Consider the following 21,099-nt stretch of genomic DNA (forward strand, 5'->3'; position numbering starts at 1 on the left):
TAACTTCTGCTGAGAGCTGATCTCGTTTTCAGCTAAATATTCAGAGAGGAAGAATTCAGAAGCAAACCCTCCCACACACTGGACACAAGTGCTGACAACCTTAAAGGAAACATAAGCAAATAGATATAAACACACATGACAAAGATTGCTCAGGACATATGCTATGTAAATAGAACCATGTGCTTTGCCTTTTTGAATGCATGCTGCTAACCCTCTGGAGACCAATTTGCGAATAAGACTTTCCACCTAGATTTCTGGCTGAGCGCTGCGGAGTTGGATTTAGTGCTGAGAATGTCTGCTTTGAAGACATTCTGAACCTCCACACCAGCCCAGGGCTCTGTATTGATCTTTACCATGGATTTTGCCTGAATTAAACTAGCTTGGGCTTCAATGAAAACAACATTTTAACTACAAAAAAAGATAACCTATAAACAAGAGTGGGCACGCAAGCACACGCGCACACACACACACACACACACATATACACACAGACACAGATTAGGGAAGTATACATTGAAGAATGCTTAGGTAAAAAGACTAACATAGGTTCTAATTAGACCCTAGAACAAGGTATTAAGCAAGCTACAGTGATCATGTGTTTCAATGTCTTCCCCAAAACTCTGATCCTTCAGAGAGCAAATAATTATGATCAGTCCCTCAGCCCCGGGTCCTGTCACTCAGCACTCTGGAGTCCCTTACAGGTAGCACTTTGCCATCCTCTGTGCACACACACATAATCACTTCCACGTTCCGCTGTGTGGTCTTGGTGTACTTGTCAAAGTCACCTTGTAAGAGAGTGATGTAGATGTCGTTCCTGACATCCCCTGAGGATGGAGAGAAGACCGGAGTTAGAGTCAGACACTAACCACAGAGGTGGAGGGGACAGGGAGAAGCAGGAAGGACCATTAATAAAATGAAAATCCAAGCAGTTTAGAAAGGGCATTTTTTAACCTGACAGGAGGGATGGAGATGTAAGTAGCGAGGGAGGGTCGGAATGCTGGAAAAATCAGCAGCAGAAAGCCAGGTGGGGTGCTCAAAACTGGCCATGTTTTCTCTGTTAAAACCATTGCATTTCCATCCTCTAGTGACACCTTCTGGGAAGGTAAAGGAAAGCACCAAGCAAAATGATCTTGGCCCTCAACCACGGATAAGCCTTTTGTTGCACAAAAGTAGGGTTGAGGGATTTCCCATAAATCCTAGAGTCTAAGGGTGAAGGGCCAGGAGCACAGGGTGAGTGAGCTCCAGGAAGGAAGTGAACAGTAGACACTGAGATCTCAAGTAAAGCAGATATCATTAAATCACAGTACAGGCCCCACCCTGGACCACCACCACTCAGCTACAGGAGAGAAAAGGATGAGTCAGAGGGCGTGTCATTACACAATCTGCCTCATGAAAAGCCTCAAGCATATCTTGAATGCACTAATAGGCGTGGTTAGCTAATAGGAGAGGCACAGAGAGACTGGCAGGGACTCCTGAATATCTTGTATGGCGTTTGGGCATGTTACTGTAAGCATGGGTCCTTCAGACTATAAAATGTGCTCTAAAAGCTGGAGAGTGGCACCACTCGGCCCCCAAGTAGAATGGGATCTCGGTGTGGATAGTAAAACAGAGATGGCACCCATGAGCTTCTGACTGACAAAGCAAGTCGCAGAGCTCCAAAAATGCTTATTAAAGTAGCTGTGCCTATAAAGAATGACTGGCGGAAAGGGGATCTATATTACTGTATGTGAAAACATGGTTTGCAGTGGTTTTGTTCAGGTAGAGAAATAAAGTAAACGGCATTGACTTAGCAAAATTATGAACTACACAGCTGGACTCCTCAGCCCTGCTCATGGCCCTGCCCTTGAGGAAGGTCACTGCAGCTGTGTCCCACCTGGCATGATGATCTCTGGGAAGCCCAGCTTGCGGGCTACCACAGTGGTCCTGTCCACCAAGTGTGGGTAGTCTTTGCGGATCTGAATGATGTCCCCCACCAGCATCTTCATGGTCACCCAAAGGCCTGGAAGGGAACACATGAACACTCAGCTTCTGTATCTCTGTCTCTCTGTCTCTCTCTGTCTCTCTGTCTCTCTTCCTCCTCCTCCTCCTCCTCCTCCTCCTCCTCTTCTTCCTTCTCCCCCTCCCCAATTTCCTCTCCTCCATCTCTCCTATAGGAGACTACTGAAATAACAGATACATTCACAGATGCAACAGGCCAGCCCCAGGGCCTCTGGGCAGCATTCACTTATAGCTGGGTCAGCCTCTGACAGTTATTACAATCTCTGCACCCGGGTCTCCTAAAGCAAAGAGGATACCAGCTCATGTATCCCAGGACTTGGGTAAGGATGAAATCACTTGTAACTTAAAGGGCAGCACACAGGAGAGAGCAACTCCTCACTGTCACTCATGAAGGGAATGCCCATCCCATGCTTCCACAGGTGGTCTACAGACCACATGCTTCCCACTGTACTGTTTAGTCCAGGACTTGGACCCATTTACTGATGTCACAGAGGTTCCTGAGCTGCAGCAAGTTTATCATACTTGGACTCTGTATGATGGTGACTCCATACCTTGCCCTCCACTGTCTCCCTTGGAAGCTATGACTTTTCCCAGAAGGCTGTGAAGGAAATCGTTCTCAGCTGAGACCCTAGGAAGGAAAAGAGAGCACAAATGTTCCTGTGATGCCCGATGGGAATCTCCATCTTGTGTCCTAGATTTCCACATGGGAGATATCTAGCACCACTTAGGTGCAAAGTGAGCCTTCCATGTCAGCTCAGAGAAAGCAACACCCTCTTCACAAACAGTATGGCTCTGCGATTTGAGGCAACCAATGACTGCCGCAGTAGTAGGCATTCATGTGACAGGAGAGATCGCCACGGCTCTGACATGAATGTCTTCTCTGGAAGGTAACAAGGACTTCAGTAGCTCCGGAAGACCTAGTCACTCACCTTGACTAGAGTCACTGGCTCCATTACCTGGAGATCTTTGTGGTGCTCAGTCTTGACACTGCTCTCAACATGGGTCATTTTCAAGCAAAAAAAAAATTATAATTACCTCCTTGGTTGCCCCTGCTTCTCATGTCACAAATATATATGTGGCTTCCACAAGGGCTCCCAATAGGCTGCTCCTCCACACTCTGTGGTCCCTGCTACACTTGTAATTAATGCCTTAAGCTTTTTTAAGATTATCAGCTTAATTACCCATCTGAAGTATAAGCAGGGTCATGTTAACCTTGTCTACTACTTCACCCCTGAGGCTGGCACTCTTCCTCTGGCTGCAGTAGAAGTTTCTGGATCATTAGCATGTCAGGGTGCCCTCTTTGGAGGCCCACCTACCCCCTTACTAAGATGAGGAACAAGTTCACCCAGGACAGCAGTAAGAGTAGGGTGGACAGCCAGGAGCCACACAGGAGTGACTTACGGGTGAAATGGAATAAAATGTTGCTTCTCTTCATCGCTCTCTGCCTTGCCCTTGATGATGTCAGTGATGTCCATAACTAGAAAGACAGAGGAAGTGAACGGATGTTAGTTAATCCAGGCAGGGGTGATGAGAAGAGTGGATTATAAAACAGGAGGGAAGGGAAGAGACATGGGGCAGGTTTAGGGTATAGAAGAAGTCAAAGGAAATGGTTGGAAGTTGAGCAGCAAGGTTCTTGTAACTGTATTTACTGACTCTCTTTGGTACCCACAAAACCCCGGGGCAGGAAATCCACAGGACCCAAGCATGCAATAAAAGAGCCTCTTTCCACAACCATGTGCATGGCACATACACAGAACTGTTGAATCCATGAGCCTTGCCAACTGAATTCATAGGCAGTATGCAAGTATGCGAGGGATGACTGGGAAGCCAGGGGACTTGTAATGGTAGAAGGAAGTATTCCAAGATAACAAAATGGATGAGCTACAGGGATTTAAAAGAGTTCATGATGTAAAACTTGGGTTTTTTTTTTTAATCAGCTTTGAAAGCTTTGCTTTATTAGTTAGTTACTCATAATTAGGTATCTGTGTATGATTGCACACATGTGTAAGAATGAGTGCAGAGGTCTGTAAGCACCTGATGACCTGGAGCTGGAACTATAGGTGATTATGAACTGAACTCTGGTCCTCGGGAAGAACAGCAAGCCCTCTTAACCACTGAGCCATTCCTCCAGCCACACACACCCCTCACCCAATTTATATTTTAATAATGAGAAAAAAAGTGGTATATCCAATTGCAATGTCACGGGTTTTTAAATCATCTTTTGAGAAAAATAGTGAAATAAAGTGTGTTAATTAAAAAAGAAAATATATTAGGTAAATAATAGTTCCTTCCACTAATAGCCAGAGAGATAGCACATAACCCAGGAAAGTAGGGCAGGAATGATGAAGCTCTGGGTGCATGTACAGCCAGCACCAGAGGCAAGGTGGAGCTGTGTGGCTCTGGACGGCACATAAGGACCCTGCAGTGCCCCCACTCTCATCTGAGTGTCTGCTCTCATCTGGAACTCAGAAGGATGGCATGACTCACTCTGTGTAACTGCATTTCCTATTCTGGAGATCTGTCTTTTCTCAAAATGATTTGCTCCCCGTAATTAGATCTGGAGCGTATTGTTCTTCCTTCTTCACAGGCAATAAGGAGCAGAGGTGCCAACTGCTCAGACGGCACAGCGTTCCTGGGTGCTCTGCGCAAGACCTCAGGACCACATTATCTGCCGAGCTTCCCATAAATCTGAACTTAGTCACCGGTGACTTCGGTTAGTCGTCACAAATGTAGTTATGAAGAGCTGCTTGGCCCAGATTTTGCAGGGGTGAGGGTGTAGAAATAATCTTTAAAATTCAGCTATATAAAACATGTGCTCTAATAAAATGAAACTGCAGAACATCAGTCATCACCTGCCACCCCAAAAGGTCTCCTCAGCCCCTGGGTGCACTTCTTGACATTAATGTCCTTAAGATCCATCTTCCCAATTCGGACTATTTGACAGATCAAGAAAATCTTATCCCTGTTGAGGTCTTTATTTCCAAGATCCTGTAAGGGCAGGAGAGAAAACAGTTATGATTGTGCATTTAATAAAAACATGTAAAATAGGAACAAAGCAACTGTCATTTAAAGGACTGTGATTATCATTTTAATGTCACCATCAACCTTAGGGAAGGTAGAAAATGACATCACCGATCACAGGGCCCCCAATGGAGGAGCTAGAGGAAGTACCCAAGGAGCTAAAGGGGTCTGCAACCCTATAGGTGGGACAACAATATGAACTAACCAGTACCCCCCGGAGCTCCTGTCTCTAGCTGCATATGTATCAAAAGATGGCCTAGTTGGCCATCAGTGGAAAGAGAGGCCCATTGGTCTTGCAAACTTTACATGCCTCAGTACAGGGGAACGCCAGGGCCAAGAAGTGGGAGTGGGTCGCTAGGGGAGTGGGGGGAGAGGGTATAGGGGACTTTTGGGATAGCATTGGAAGTGTAAATGAAGAAAAAAATACCTAATAAATAGAAAGAAAAAAAAAAAAGAAAATGACATCACCACACCCCTCTTTGGACAGATAAGGAAGGCAAGACTCAGCTGAGATCCTGAATGGCAGGACTCTGTAGTTTCCCTGCTGCATCATCTCATCTGATCCCTGACAATGTGCTCAAGTACTATTAAAATGATGCTATTTTTGCATCTCCTTTTGCCCTATAGGAAAGCTTCCTTGGGATCATAATCTTGGCCCTTGGCAACTCTGGGATGGAAATTAGTAACTGAAGCAGCATCACAGAGGCGTGCCCCAAGCATCACGTCATCCTCTGCAGTATATTTAGATGCCCATCTTCCTGGGGCTCCCTGCCAGCTAGGATGAGTTGGGGCAGAAACAGCAAGACATGCTATTACGCTGGCTTAGACAGGCAACCCTTGGCCTGCCCATGCCAGAGAGCAGCTTACTATCTGAGTTAATTCTCTTGTGAACATATGCACAGGGGACAAGCTACCAGCTCACATCAGGGTCAGTACCCAGGCAGAGCAGCTAGCCCCTGCCTCTCACTGTAATGAGAAAGAGGAAATGCAGAGGGCAGAGTCTCTGGGGATAAGACAACACTTTGGCATGGCCCAGATCTCCCTACAAGGACATGGGCCAGTTCTATCTCTTGTTCCAGTTTGGCTAGGCTACGATGTGTGACTGGTCAAACAGTAATCTCCATGTTGCTGTGAACCTCATCAGTCAGTTGACTTCAGGGAATAAGGTTGTCTTCCATAACATCCATGGGCCATGTTTAAAGCCTTCATAGCAAAATCCAAGTTTTCTTGCCAAAGAAGGAACTCTGCTCAAAACTGCCAGAAGTTCTGTTTTTCTCAGCTGTCTTGCCTCCCTGCAGATTCAGATACATATCCCCTCAGTTGCTCCTGGAAACCCCGAATCACGAAGGGCTCTCCTTTTGCCAGCTGGTGGAGTAAAGAATGTCGCCCCTATCACTGGAATCACCCCTAGGGGCAGGGAGAGAGAGAAGGCTAGAATGCAAGGGCAAGCTGAGAATGCCTGCTATGTCTTCTTCACCCTGCCTTGCCCCAGAGGAGCCGCAGGACTCCTTCAGCCATTCCAGTCTGGAGCAGCCTAGGAACTCATCTTCGGAAGGCAGGATGACATATTGGATTTGTTTTGAATTTTGGGGGTCTTGGGGGCTTGGGGATTTTGGTTGGTTGGTTTTGGTTTTTTGGGGGGGGGGGTTGTCTTGTCTTTTTTGTGTTTCTCATCCTCAGCAACGTTAATAGCTTCTTGTTTCCTACCCTGTTAGTGCTCATCCGTCCGAGCTGACATGAAAGGGACTAGACATAATACACCCAGCTGTCCTCGCCAGCTGACTCCTCACTATTCTCTCTATTTTTATCCACAGAGATTGCTTTAGTGCTCTGGAGATACACAATACTCTCTTTAAGCTCTGGATCCTTCTTCTGAAACACACCTCCACCTCAAATGTCTGCCTCTTGTTCTTCTGCATAATCAACTTCTCTCTGTGCTCAAGATCTCTGTCCTCAGGAATTAACAATGAACTCCATTCTTGGTTTTCCCCTCTCATTAAGGTGTTTTTATATTTTTGAAATATGTAAACCGATGTATTTGGGAGAAATATCAGAGCCATTGAGGCCTTGACACCTGAATGGTTTCCACCAACACTGAATTGTTCTGCTGAAGCCCTTACCGAAGCACCTCAGAGCATGGCTGCACTTGAGCTTAGCTCTTAGAGATACAGTGTGGTTAGAGTGAGGTCATTAGAATGGGCTAATCCAATATAATGTCTGTTTTCACAAACAGAAGAGTCAAGAAGCCATAAATATACACATTCTCTCTCTCTCTCTCTCTCTCTCTCTCTCTGCCTCTCTCTCACACATACACAGGCACACACACAAACTCTCTCATACACACATACACATACTCTCTCACACACACACATACACACACATACACACATGTACTCTCTGTCACATATACACATACACACACACATTCTCTTTCTCTCTCTCTCTCTCTCTCTCTCTCTCTCTCTCTCTCTCTCACACACACACACACACACACACACACACACACATACACTCTCTCCCACATACACACATACACACCCTCTCTCACACTCTCCCTCTCTGTCACAAACACACATACATACACTCTTTCTCACATACACACACTCTATTACACATACACACGCATGCACTCTCTCACATACACACACAGTCTCACTCTCTCTCTCTCACACACACACAGACTCACACACACACACATGAACTCTCTCACACACATACACACATACACATACTCTCACACACATACACACACATGCATCTCTCACATACACACACACACACACACTCTCTCACACACACTCACACATGATCATATGCATGCACACATGCAGCTCAAATGAATACATGTACACATGACCATGAAAAAGTCGCAGGAAGAAAAGTGCTGTCTACAAACCAAAGAATTGTCCTCAGACAAACCTACCCATCCAGCGCACTGCTCTTAGTGTCCAGCACTCTGAGATAATAAATGTCTGCCAAGAAGCTTTGCTACAGCAGCTCTAGCAAACTAACACTCTTGATACCCTTGTCATCTCTCTTGTCATCTCTGAGGTCGCATCCCCTCCCCCCCCCCACCTTAGAAAACATGTCACTTGAGACACGTTTCTATATTGTCCCTATTTCTCATGTGGAGCCCACCCCAGTCCCTAGAAAACCTGGATATTCTATTACCACAGCAAACTTCCTGAATACACTTCACAGCTCAGCGAGAATTCTTGGGATGACGTGTAAACCAGCAATCCTTACTGAGATTGTAGGCTCCAGCCATTGGCTGCCTGCCCCTAACCCCAGTCACTTCTACTTTGTTCTTACAAAGTTCTACCATTTGGGGGAAAGCTGAACTATAGCAGTCAGGTGCATTATGGGCCTTTCACCTCCCACCCCTCTTCCCTGCAGTTTCCTGGGCTAAAGCACAGGATGCCTCATGGTCCATCCCGCTTTCCTACTGTGGGCCAAGGAGGGTAAATTCTTAGGAAGCTGATGGAGGTGACCTCAGCAATCAGCCAGACCCATATGCCAGCTTCACGGGCCCAGGAAGTCACAGTCCTGCCCATGAAGAAGAGACCAGAGAAAGCAAGCATCCAAAGGGCACAGAAAGATGCCAACTAATGCCCCAGCTGCCAAGTTATAGCTTATGTCCCGCTTCAGCAAGCATCACTGTGACACACAGTTGAAAGTAGCTTGTAGTTATGCAATATCATGTCACCCTGTTTTAAATACCTGTGTTATATGGATTGCTCTCTGACATTGTTACCGTGTACTTATTCTTTGTTTATTGATTTTATATTAATTAATTAATTTTAATTTAAAAAAAATCCTCCTTCCCTGCTGTCTGAAGCTGCAGGAAAGAGAGGTATGAATTGAAAGCCATGGTAACACACCTGATAGCAGGTGGTGTTTATTTTACGTTTTATTGTTCTGCTTCCCCAAATATTAAAATTTTGTTAAATCCAAGGTATATGTTTTTAAATGAAATTAATAAAAATAATTTTATACTAATTATTAATAATGGTCTATCATTATTCAGGTCCCACACTACCAGACCTAAAAGCAGGGGCCACATCAGCTTATCCGCTGCTGTATCCTAGCAGCAGGTACAGAGCTTCCATGTGGCTCTTGAATCCGTGCAAAACATGAGAACACCATGACCTTTCATGTTCCAAAATGGAGATGTCAATCATCCCAACAGAGGGGAGCAGTAGTCTGTCCAACCGCTCAACTGAAGGTCTCAAGTTCACTTGTTCTGCAAAATAGAGGTGTGGCACCGTGTCGTGAAGCCAGGCTCCAGTTCTCACTAATACCATGTGACACAAACTCACCCATGGCCTTTCATTCATATTTGCATCATGGATTGGTCCTCTGCACGGCAAAGCTCTGATTGATTCCCTGTCCTTCCCTGTCTCATGAAACATCTGTCTCTTGGTTTAATCAGGAAGCCCTGTGGGACTCTCCTATTTGTCAAACAAATAAATAGGCTCCTCCTTCTAACTAGTAAGAGATAAAAAGACTGAAGCACATTTGTATATGCCAAGAAAACTCTGTTCAAGCAATTAAGACCTATGATCCCATTCCATGCCTCTGGCCTATTTTTTTTTCAAGAAATAACAAACAAAATAAATCAACTATACCTCAATCGAATGACGATGTAACATAAGACACTGCACTTAATGGGCTGTAACAGCAAAACCATTGTAGAGCAAGGTAGGTTAATCTAGCATGTCAGTCACTTCTGGATTCCACTCGTCAGTTTGGTCAATGCCAAAACCCATCCCTGCTCCTCCTCCATAATTTCCCTCTCTAATGCAGGCAATGGGGCACAAAACCACACAGTCTTCTCCCAAGAGGAGCTTGCAGACAATGCCAGCATCCTTAGTGAAGAAAGGACAAGGTAGGAGCTCCCTGCTAGAAACTCTAACCCTATCTCATTCTGTTCACTGCATCCCCTATTTGATTCTAAAGGGTCAAGTTCAATTCCCTAAATAACTCATCTAAATAACAATTGACTTTAGCCTTCAACATATGAGTCATGCTGCTAAGTATTGGTATTTGGAAGGACGGTCCTAAGGACCTGCCAGGTCTTTAGTTACCTATGGCTTAATTATATTCAAAATGTCCAAATGAATAAGGCAACCAATGTTCTAGAAATGTGCTAATTTTTTCCTGGTATATTTTAGATGTGCTTTCAGAAAGTCCTGAACCAAAGAAAGAAAATTAGATTTATTGTGAATTAACTAAAAAATAAAATAGTATCTTCTATGCCCAGGGTTAACTAGCCACTGTTGCTCAGAGAAGTGTACTTGCTTACATAGTACTATGTTGTCTGTGTATACAGGAGTCAGAAACAGAGAGAGAATGGGAAGAGCAAAGGATGTGATTCATGTTCTCAACATCATCCTCGGGACACACCATGCTTCCATGAGCAACGAATCCCTATTTAAAGCCTAAACTACAGCTCTGCACAGAGCCCATGCTCCATCATGATCAATGTCCAGCCAGCCTCCTTCCCAAGCTTCCCAAGGCCAGATCATTGGGCATATAGAGCACAGTGGTCAGAGAGTGCACACTCACCGTGAAGACTACCTTCAGGTTATTGAGCATCTCAATTTCCTTTGGGAATCCTTTGCTGCCCCATCGCACCAGATAGTTCTCACTGTGGGAGGAAGAGTAGCAGCCTGTTACAGGTAGAACATCCAATCATAGATACGGATGAGCATTAGCTATGTTCTCAGCACCTTTGTGGCTACTGGAGACAGGGCAGAGTTTGTGAAAAATACATTCCTTCCCTCTGAAAGATAAGTTATGTTGGGAGACAGACATCAAGTGGGAGAAAGAATTATGAACATATGTGTATCCACAAACACCTTCCTCCCCAACTGCTAAGAACATTCTGGCACAGCTGCCTAATATTTTTGCCGAGCAGCTGTATACTCTGTAGAGGTTATAGAGAAAGTCAGAGATGAGAAAGGAAAGGATTTTAGCAGGCTCTGCAGAATGCTGAGAGTTTCTCCCTTTCCAGCCCACTCTCCTTCTCACACTGAATTTGGATTCTTGAAGTTATCTTTTGGGAGTACAACTGTTTCTACTAATAGAATATCTTACTATGATGGACCCTATAGTTTTTACTTTTGATACAGTTTGAATAAACTGTTCTAATGCTATTTGACAACTTCATAATAGTGAAATGCAAGTGACCTGTAAATGAAACTTTCAAGATGCCATAAGAATGCACATTGGAAAGTTTATCCTAGTCTACATAGTCAGAGACATCTTCGCTAAGGAAAAAAACACATAATCAAGTTGAGGATAGACCATGAAAGGTTACTGGTGAGGTAAAGATGTATGCAACGGTCATGAAAAGAATCTAAGAAGGAGCATTAAGAGTTAAATAGTCAGAGGATAAATTAAAAAGAGACCCAGAGAAAACGGCGATGTAGGCCATTTGGGGATTTTTTATTTTACTCTATCTTTAAACTAATGGAAGGGATCTAGAGAGATGGACCAGGGGTTAAGGGCATTTGAAGCTCTTGTAAAGGACCCAGGTTTGGTTCTCAGCACCTACATAGACTAGATCACAATGGCTTGTAATTCCAGTTCTAGAGTACCTGACCCTAGCTCCTCTGGTCTCTGTAGGCATCTTCACAAATACGGCGTGCATACAAACAGACACACACATACACATAGAATAAAATAAACTTCTAAAAAATTCAAGTAATGGAAATTCAGTGAAGAGTTATCTGAGGGAATGGTGGCAACTTGTCACTCAGAGATGCCCCAAGACTCGAACACCACCATTTGCCATCTGACCTCTACTGACAACAATATACACCTGGGTATATAGTTAGTTCACCCAGGCCAGGAAGACTTAGAGGTCCAGTGCTAATGTGATGTAATGCCATGAGACATTAGATGTTATATGCCATGCAGAAACATACAGTTGGTGCCAAATAAATGCCCATTAATTTGAATTAATAAAATATAAAATAGCAATATAACCAAGTTCAATCCAAATAGGCAGCATAAAATAATTCACCAGGTGAACGAGAACTGCCTTACTCAGAATCTCTCTTTCTCAATCTCTCTCTCCCCTTCCCTACACTCAAAATGGTATTTCTTATTTGTCTGGAGTTTTACTGTCAGTTTATTGTTTTCACTTGCTTATTGGGAAAAACAGAGAATTGAAGCCTGGGCTTGTATATGCTCTGTGAGTGCTCGACTACTGAGTGTTGGTGATGGTGGTTTTGGAACAGGTCTGGTTAAGTTTCCAAGGGTGGCCTTGAACTCACATTCCTAGTGCCTCAGTCTCTAGAATAGCTGAGATAGCAAACCTGCTCCACCCAGCCAGACTCACACAAAGGGTTAAAGAGGATCAAAACTAAAGAAGGGTATGGAACCTCGAGCAGATGGAGTCTGGCCTTCAATTAACTTACAGTTAAAATGCAATCAAATTAAATGTACAATTTTTTCATTTTTTTAAGGCTAAAATTTTCAGTGGGATGGATAGCAAATTTGCTATCAATGAGACACTTGCTACTGATAGCAAGAAGGCTCAATCCGACATTTTTAAATGACCACCCTTGGTTATTTATGGGTTGCTCGTGTTGAAGTGCCTGGGTTCTGCCCAACACTTTTCATCACATGGTACAGTCCCCTTTATGACCAGCTTATTCCACCTAAACAGCAGGCGCCAGCAATTTCCTTCTAAGAGAAATGTAATCATAAATAAGAAAAGCAATTTAGAGGGCTGAGCTGCTCCCATCCATCCTTGCCCAAGAAGAGCCGATGATAGACTCTGAAGGCTTGAACCATCAACACGGGTAAGGGAAAGGAAGGATTGCCCCATCCTCTTGGACACCTTGGGACAGAAGCTCAGTTCTGGCCTCCTGCCTGTGCTGCAGCATCTTTGTCCTACCAAAAAAAAAATGCATTTTTAATTTCCAAGCCAGATCTCTTTGGAGATCCTGGGAACCTGGCCACAAATGGTCTTGACCTGAAAAGATCAGTTCCAAATAAGTTGCCTCCAGTTCCCATTTGAACCCTGACAGAGGATGCCTTAACATCTGGTTGGGATAGTAGGTTAGACTAGTACTGAGATAGTAGGTGACTAGACTGGCAGGAGTAGAAAGGATTTCGGTGTGAGAGAAGGAGCATCTAGTCTGAGTCATACTGCACGGGGAAGATCCCAGCTCTCTCTGCCCCTTGCCCCTCTCTCTTCTTGCTTTCTCCTGTTTGGTACTTTCAAGATCCTGGAACTTTTTTCCTCTCTCCTCCTCTCCCTAAGTGCTGCCCTGTGTCCCTGGCACTCCCAGAGACACCACTCAGACATGTCCCATCGAGTATATCATCCAGGGTGGCACATCAGCCATCTCAGTGATCTATCATCTCCCCTCACAAAGCTGACTGAGGCCATCCATCAATGAGTGAGTCAGGGGGGCACCCTCACCAATGCAAACTCAAGTTGCCATGTGTCTAAGGGACACTGAGTTCCTAATGGTGCTGTTAAGACCTTTTCCTCAGGTACCTACAGTAAAATTGTTAGGAGACAGGAAGTAGCCTATGGCACATGGGTAAAATGGCCTATAGAAGCAGAAACTAGTATTTTTCTAGTATCTAGTGGATATGACAGAGTATCTAGTTTTAGTATCATATCCACTAAGACTGAGCCAGGTGAGTGGCAGGGACTTAGGTGTTCAATAAAGTCTAGCTTTCCACACTAATGGTGCTGAAACTCTGCTGGTGATCATACAAGGCACGTGATATAACTCATACCTGAGTGGCAAAATTGCATGGGGAATAAGTTATCTTTGAAGTTAAGTGGACATGGGTATAACTTCAGCTCTGTCATTTATAAACATGTATGACTTTGGGCAAGGGCAAGTTTCCTGACTTTCCTAGTTTCACCTTCCCACCTAAATATCATGCTAGGATCAAATGAGTTGAATACAGACCTATATGCAGTCCTCCTAGATAAACAGCCCTACCACATATGACCATCTCCTGGTGAACCACCATTTACTAGGCACTGCCCGTGACTTCATTTAATCACCTTAGCAGTGATCTAGGAAAACACCATTTTCATCACAAACACCAAAAGATTATAATCTAACTCTATCTATTCTAATGCTCAAATGGAGACTAGGTGTTCCAAAACCCCACCACATGGAGTCAGATGAGGATCCACTGAGGCAAGGACTGTCTGGGCCACAAGTATGGGTGAGGGGAGTTGACCTGGGGGCTGTCCATATTTTTCAAGATTCCCAAAGATATTTCCAGTTCTTAAGCTGAGGCATTCAGGAGTTCCCTCACTTCCTCTGTACCCAAAAGCAGTCAATATAATGGAGCCATGATGATAGCCTATTGATATGCCGAGCCCATATTATCATGTGATGGTAACCTATTGGTATGCCGGGCCCATATTAACATGTGATGATAGCCTATTGGTATGCCAGGCCCATCTTAACATGTACTTTTTCTCACTGAAGCCTGAAAATAACAGCCAGAGAGACCAGTGCTTACAGTTTTCAAACAGGAGACTTGGGAGTACGAATGTTTAGCAGTTAGTTAGGGTTAAGCAAAGTCAAACACCAGAACAAGGATGTGGGCTTTTATGGAGATCGGAGACATTTCACCATTCATTCCTTAGCTCCCATTTTAACCACAGGCATTTTTAGTCTACAAATTGCTGTTTGTCTGACTCTCATAATTTTTGGTAACCAAAACACATTATCATCACCATAAATCCACTGAGAAAACAAATCTAGCGTCAAATAACACTTCCATCTGCCTCCCACAGCCTCCAAAAGGGTTCTCCCCACACCATCATAGACATTGTTTCTTTTCGGGTAGGAATTACTCCAGAGAGAGTGATGGGAAGAAACAATCCTCTGTGAACTTCCAACTCCCAACTTCCCACAGGCCACACCGAACACACTGACCTGATGACCGTTTGCTTGTGGGGGTCATAGAGAGACATGAAGAGCTCAGCATCCTCCCCAATTCGGCACACAAAGTTTCTCACAAAGACGTAGAGGCTGTGGGTGGGGGATGAGGAGATCCGAGAATAAACCCCATAATCTGGCTGGTCTTTTGACTGAAGGGTAGAAGGAGGAAGAAAACGAGAAGATATAACATGCTATCCCAATGCCACATAAAGCAACAGAAAAGCTCTCTCGGTCCTGAGGAGCCCCTCCCGCTGTAAGCCTGAATCTTTGAGCATCCACATATCTACCACAAGCTTCTGCAGTCTGAGGCTTTTCTCTTTGACTCTGCTTGCTTTGGTCTTCCTATCCTTGGAGATCTCACCACTGACCCATGGGGAATTGTGGAATTCCCCATGAAGCTAGTATCATAAAAAGCACGAGCTGTAAAGAGAATCTGCTCATAAGTGCTTGTGGTTTTTGAAACTAGTTTCATGTCAACTTGACCTAAGCTAGAATCATTAGGAAAGAAAGACCCTCAGTTGAGAAAAAGCCTTCATAAGATTGACCTATCGGTAAGTCACCTGAGAATTTTTTTTTTTTTTTGATTGCTGAGAGAAGATGGCACAGACCACTGGGAACAGTGGCACCCCTGGGCAGCCAGTCCTAAGATGTATAAGAAAGCAGGATGAGGAAGCTATGAGGAGCAAGGCAGTGTGCAGCACTGTGCGATGGTTTCTCCTGTTCCTGCCTTGAGTTCTAGCCCTGACTTCCCTCAGTGATGGAGTGTATCCTGTGAATTGTAGGATGAAATAAATCCTCTCTCCCTCAAGTAGCTTTTGGTCATGGTGCTTTAACACAGCAATAGAAACCCTAAGACAATGCCACATCAACATTAGGTCGCCAATATACTCGCTCAGCATTGAAAAGAACTCCCAGAGCAACATGCTAAGTCAAAACTGCCAAGACAGAAAAATGGATATTCTATTTAGAAGCTCTAAAAGAGTCAGAACTAGTAAGAGGATGCAATTAGAGGTTGCTGGGGCTTAGGGATAAGGAAGATGCATGAAGAAGTGGTACAGTGGTAGCACTGTCAATATGCTAATTGTTGAGTGGAATATACATCACCACATATTACTAACGTCCGCCCAAGTGAAACTTAGAGACAGCAATTTTTACTACATGAGAGCAGTAACACTATATGTCTAAAAATGTAATTGCTTTCCAAAGATGCATAGCAATTAACCAGAACCCCAAGTCTACACATCTTAATGAACTATACAGTTGGAGCAGCCATTCTGAAGCTATGAAGCTTCATAGTATAGTACACTTTCACTATCAAATCTATTTTTGTACTTATACAAAAATAATTGATTTCAGTGCATGATGTTTTTATTTGCACTTTTTAAAAAAAAAATAAAGTTTGAAATAATAAAAATGACATATGGCCACTATAAATGAGATTTAGTCTTCCTTGAAGTCTTTTGTTGGCTTGCCATCCTACTGAAACTGACATCTGAGTGTTTCCCCACAGTTCCCCCGAGCTGCTCTAGAGAAGCAGACTCTGCATAGACTCTACTGCCTGTCTCTGCAAACCAGTCCACTCCCAAACTCACCATGCCCTGCTCACACTGGACTTCTTCAGAACTTGGTCTTACCTCAGGGCCTTCACACTTGCTGCTCCCTCTGCCTGGAGCACTGGCCACCAGAGCCCCTCGTACTGGTGAATTCCGTGTTACTCTTTCACTCCTCCAAAAGACCTTTTCTGCCTCTTAAAGCATCTCCTAATTCAGTGCCTACTTTATTGTTTTTTATCACCAGCTGCAATTAATTTTTAATTAATTTATTTATATCTTCGCTGCCTTTCTTCTCTTCTTTATTCTAGAATCCAGGAGATGGGGGAATTTGTCTGGCATTTAACTGCCTGTTGGATGCATGCTGAATGACTTACAGATCTAGGTAATAATAATGAAGCTTGCATTGTTTCCAATCATCTCAGTCGTAGGCCAGATGGCCCCTTGAATAACAGTGCAGTAGCCTATTATTTTAGGTTTATGATGTGCTAAATGCCAGCTTCACTTGGCCAAAGGCTGCCGAACAAAACTCACCATTTCTTCTTTGATGCGCTCTGTGATTTTGTAAGTTGCCTCCTCGTGAGCATGGAACAAGCTGATGACGCTGGTCTTATCAGGATCCAGTATGTTTCCGTCTTCATCTCTGACAATGAGATCGAGCTCAAGGATTCTGTAAGGCAAGAGCTGGAGGTGACGCTGGAGAGGCCTTTAGGATGGCGTCTGCAGCAAACGGCTGACTAAAAGCTAAAACCTCTACTAAAAGAGAAATGGCTAAGTAAACTGATCAGTAATGTTAAACGAGGGAGTGGAGTTTAAAAGTGCATTGTTTGGGGCTGGTAAGAAAGATGGCCCAGTCAGGAAAATGTTTACTTTCCAAGCAAGAAGACCTGAGTTAGAGTCTCTGAACCCACATAACAAAAGCAGGCATGGTGAGAGATGCTTGTAATTCCTATGCTCGAGTAACAGGCAAATCTCTAGAGCTCACTGACTGGCCAGCCTAGCCAACTTGGTGGGTTCCATGCCAGTGAGAGACCCTACATAAAACAAACCAGAACCAATGAATGGAGCCAGAAGAACAAATCCTACTGGGCCTCCCTATAGGTGTCTCCATCTGCACACACATGTGCAGCTACATGCATGAAAACATGCATACAGAAAGATAGTATGTCGTTTTTGGCATGCTTAGTAAAAATACCTTCATGAACAAGATGAAATTTGGGAAAATCATGTATTTTATGTGAAATAGTTCAAAACACACAATGAGGGACAACAAACCTAGCCAGATGTGTTTTCTGCTTGCATGGTTAAGAAGAGCCATGTACAGAGATCTAGATGCCAAAAAGGAGCAAACCACAGACATGGATTACCCAAGAGAAAGGCAGAGGGCCTGGGGCCAGAAGACGAGGAATAGTCAAAGAAGGAGTGTGTTTAATGTTTCACTGCACACGCCCACACACAGAGGTATTCATATATTATTCAATAAATATATGAGAACGGTTGTTGGGATAAAACTATCTGAGATGTATTGATTGCTGCCCACTACTCGCTCTTCAGCTGCTTGGTTTCCAGGCCACGGGCTTTCACTTCTTTGGTATTGATCTGTGTCAACAGCGTCTGTCATTCTCCTTGTTATTAAAGATAGCAACAGCACTCACCACGCACTGATAGGAAACTCACAAGCATTAACTACTTTACATCTGGTCACACACCCACCACCACCAGCAGCAGCACCACCACCCTGCAAAGCAGATTCTACTACTCTTCCTATTTAAAAGAGGCTAAGAAGAGGGAGGTAGTTCATTTTTCAAAACCACCATATTGATATAAGCTACCACAGCACCCCTGCCTATACTTTGAGCCCCTACTCTAAACTCTTAGGAGTCTGTATAGGGTGGGCTGAGAGGAGGGGGCAGGTTGGCAGGTTGGCGGGTTGGCAGGTTGTAACTTGAAGTTCCTCTAGCATTTGATACTGGTTCAAGTGTCAATCATCCAGGCTTAGAAAGAAGGGGAGGAGAGCTGGAAGTTTAGAGAGGGTCAACAGTCATCTTACTGGGCCCCGTTACAAAGACCAGCCTTTAGAAGGAACATCAAGGGCAAATGAAGGAGATTGCTCTACACTCTTAAGAAGCAAATTTAGAAGCTTGTCTCGTATCTCATCCAAATACAAATGGAAGGGAGCCAAGGATCACCCATTTGTCGACATTCATTACGAAATTAACTTCCAGCTAGATATGACTCATACTATTGCATGGCCATGCTGCCCAGATAGTGATGCCAAGGGGGGATAAAGGCACTCAGTTAATGCTGAGGAGAAAAGATGGAGCAGAGCCGATACATAATTTAGCCGCAAGATCTCTCTAGCTCTTCCCCTCAAAATTGATCAAAGTGGATTCAGTTCTGAACTGAATGAATAAAACATCCTCTCAGGTCCAGCCATCTTGGGACTTTGAGGAGTCATTTGATGATTCCTCATTGCTTGGATATGGAAGAGCTTGTCCACTGTTCTCTCTTGGAACCTGGGAGGAGGTGAGGCTGGCTTTCAAGTGGATACTGCTACGCTGAGCCAACACTATTCATTGTGAAGACTGAAAAGTTTTGATGTGTTTTCTCCTCAGGAGGGAGCCCCTTTGCTCTCTTTGGTTCAAGAAAGTGGTACTACAGATCCGAGAAGAGGTAAGGCAGGAAACTCCGCACCCCACACAAATTTTTAAAAGATGGAGAATAAAGGAAAACAGAGTTGGATTTTGCTAAGCTCACTATCAGACTGCGAACAAATGCAAGCTTTTCTGCTGGGTACTCCAGGCTTCTTCCTAGCTAATCTTCACTCCCCACTCATCTCCTGGACTGTCGCTCCGACTTTCTCTTAACCACTTGCACTCATCATACTTTCTGGTCGCTGTGACCAAGTACTTTAGGAAACCAACTTTAAGAGAGGAAGGAATTGCTTTGGCTCACCAGTTCAAAGGTGTCACCCCATCATGCTGGGGACATGCCGGTGGGGCAGAGCAGTCCATAGCATGGTGGCCATGAAGGAGAGAAAGGAGGATCCAGACAGGAGCCAGAGTAAAACATGGCTCCTAAGGACACATCCCCTAGAGACCTACTTGTCCTCATTATCTCCCAATAATACCATCATACTATGAATTAGTCAAGTCGTTTAAACACACAAAGCCCTCAAGATCCCTGTTAACACCTTCCCACACATACCCGGACTAGTGTATTATTAATCCCCTAGGCATTTAGTAATCCAATCCCATTGACGGTCCACCTAGTTTCCTAGTCAGCTTTAATTGTCAACCTAGAGTCACCAGTTGAGGAACAGCCTAGAACAGGTTGACCTATACCAGCCATTCTCAAAATGTGGGTGGAAACCCCCACAGAGGTTATATATCATATATTTACATTGTGACTCATAACACTAGCAAACTTACAGTTATGAGGTAGCAATGAAGTAATTTTATGGTGGGGGGGGCACCACAACATGAGCAACTATATTAAAGGGTAGCGACATTAGGAAAGTTGAGAATCATTGGCCTATGTGCATGCCTGTGGGGAGCTGTCTTGATTAATAATTGATGCAGGAGGCTGCAGCCCACTGTGGACAGCACCATTCCCAAAGAGGTGGTTCTGTGTTGTGGAAGAACACCAGCTAAGCATGAGCCTATGAGTGAGTGAGCCAGAAAGCAGAATTGCTCTAGGATTCTCCTGTTTCAGTCTTGGCTTCTCACAATGACTGACTGTGCCCTGGAAGTGTAAGCCACATAAATCCATTCCCCTTCTGAGTTGCTTTCAGTCAGAGTGTTTTATTACAACAACAGAGAGAAAGCCAGAACATCCAGGAACTCCTGCTGGCCTTGTTAGTCAGGGCAGTTGTCATCTACTCTACCTCCTCAAGCCCTTGTCCAACCGTTCTCCTCTCTTGATAGCTATGCTTCTTACCCAAAGTGTCTCTGTGCTTCTCTGCCTCCTTCGCTGTGCCATACAGACTCTTGGAGGCAGAAGAACACAGCTCCTAAGCACTTGGACTCTGGAACTATACTCTCTGGCTCTGCTGCCTCTGGAGTCAAGGCACCTAAATCAGCCCTTGGGCTTCAGTTTCCGCATTGGATAAATGGTGATAGTATCTACCTTATAAACTCATTGTAATGCTGAGCTGAGCTACTATGTGGGAAGGAGTTAAAGTATGCTTGCCATATAGAGAGCACCCAGGGTTTCCATCAAAGCTCTGTGCCTACTAATTCCTATTGTTGTTTCTGGTATTCAATGAGGCTGTACCATACATTGCATATCTCTGTACCCAAAGACACTATCCTATGTACAATGGAAGTCTGATATATTTGTTTTAGGGTTTTTTGTGTTTGTTTGTTTTGTTTGTTTGTTTGTTTGTTTCAAGACAGGATTTCTCTGTGTAGCCCTGGCTGTCCTGGAACTCACTTTGTAGACCAGGCTGGCCTCNAACTCAGAAATCTGCCTGCCTCTGCCTCCCAAGTGCTGGGATTAAAGGCATGTGCCACTACCGCCCGGCTGGAAGTCTGATATCTTAACAACAGGATGGAGAGACTCTTGAGACATTGCTAAGACTTGGGGTTCCA

The 21,099-nt window shown here is 44.3% G+C and overlaps 1 protein-coding gene across 1 annotated transcript in view; it reads right to left on the bottom strand.

Moving 5' to 3' along the window:
• Positions 1-21,099, bottom strand: part of Dock2 (dedicator of cytokinesis 2) — a 558,039-nt gene that overhangs the window by 477,970 nt on the left and 58,970 nt on the right. The window contains exons 7-14 of the mRNA XM_021175778.2: positions 17,042-17,177; positions 14,952-15,106; positions 10,588-10,669; positions 4,851-4,986; positions 3,400-3,475; positions 2,550-2,626; positions 1,874-1,999; positions 700-824 (exon numbers count right to left, since the gene is read on the bottom strand). Coding sequence (XP_021031437.1) covers positions 700-824; positions 1,874-1,999; positions 2,550-2,626; positions 3,400-3,475; positions 4,851-4,986; positions 10,588-10,669; positions 14,952-15,106; positions 17,042-17,177 — 913 coding nt within the window. The remainder of the gene's footprint in view (positions 1-699; positions 825-1,873; positions 2,000-2,549; positions 2,627-3,399; positions 3,476-4,850; positions 4,987-10,587; positions 10,670-14,951; positions 15,107-17,041; positions 17,178-21,099) is intronic.

Source organism: Mus caroli, chromosome 11 (assembly GCF_900094665.2).
Source record: "Mus caroli chromosome 11, CAROLI_EIJ_v1.1, whole genome shotgun sequence".
Classification (NCBI taxonomy): Eukaryota; Metazoa; Chordata; class Mammalia; order Rodentia; family Muridae; genus Mus; species Mus caroli.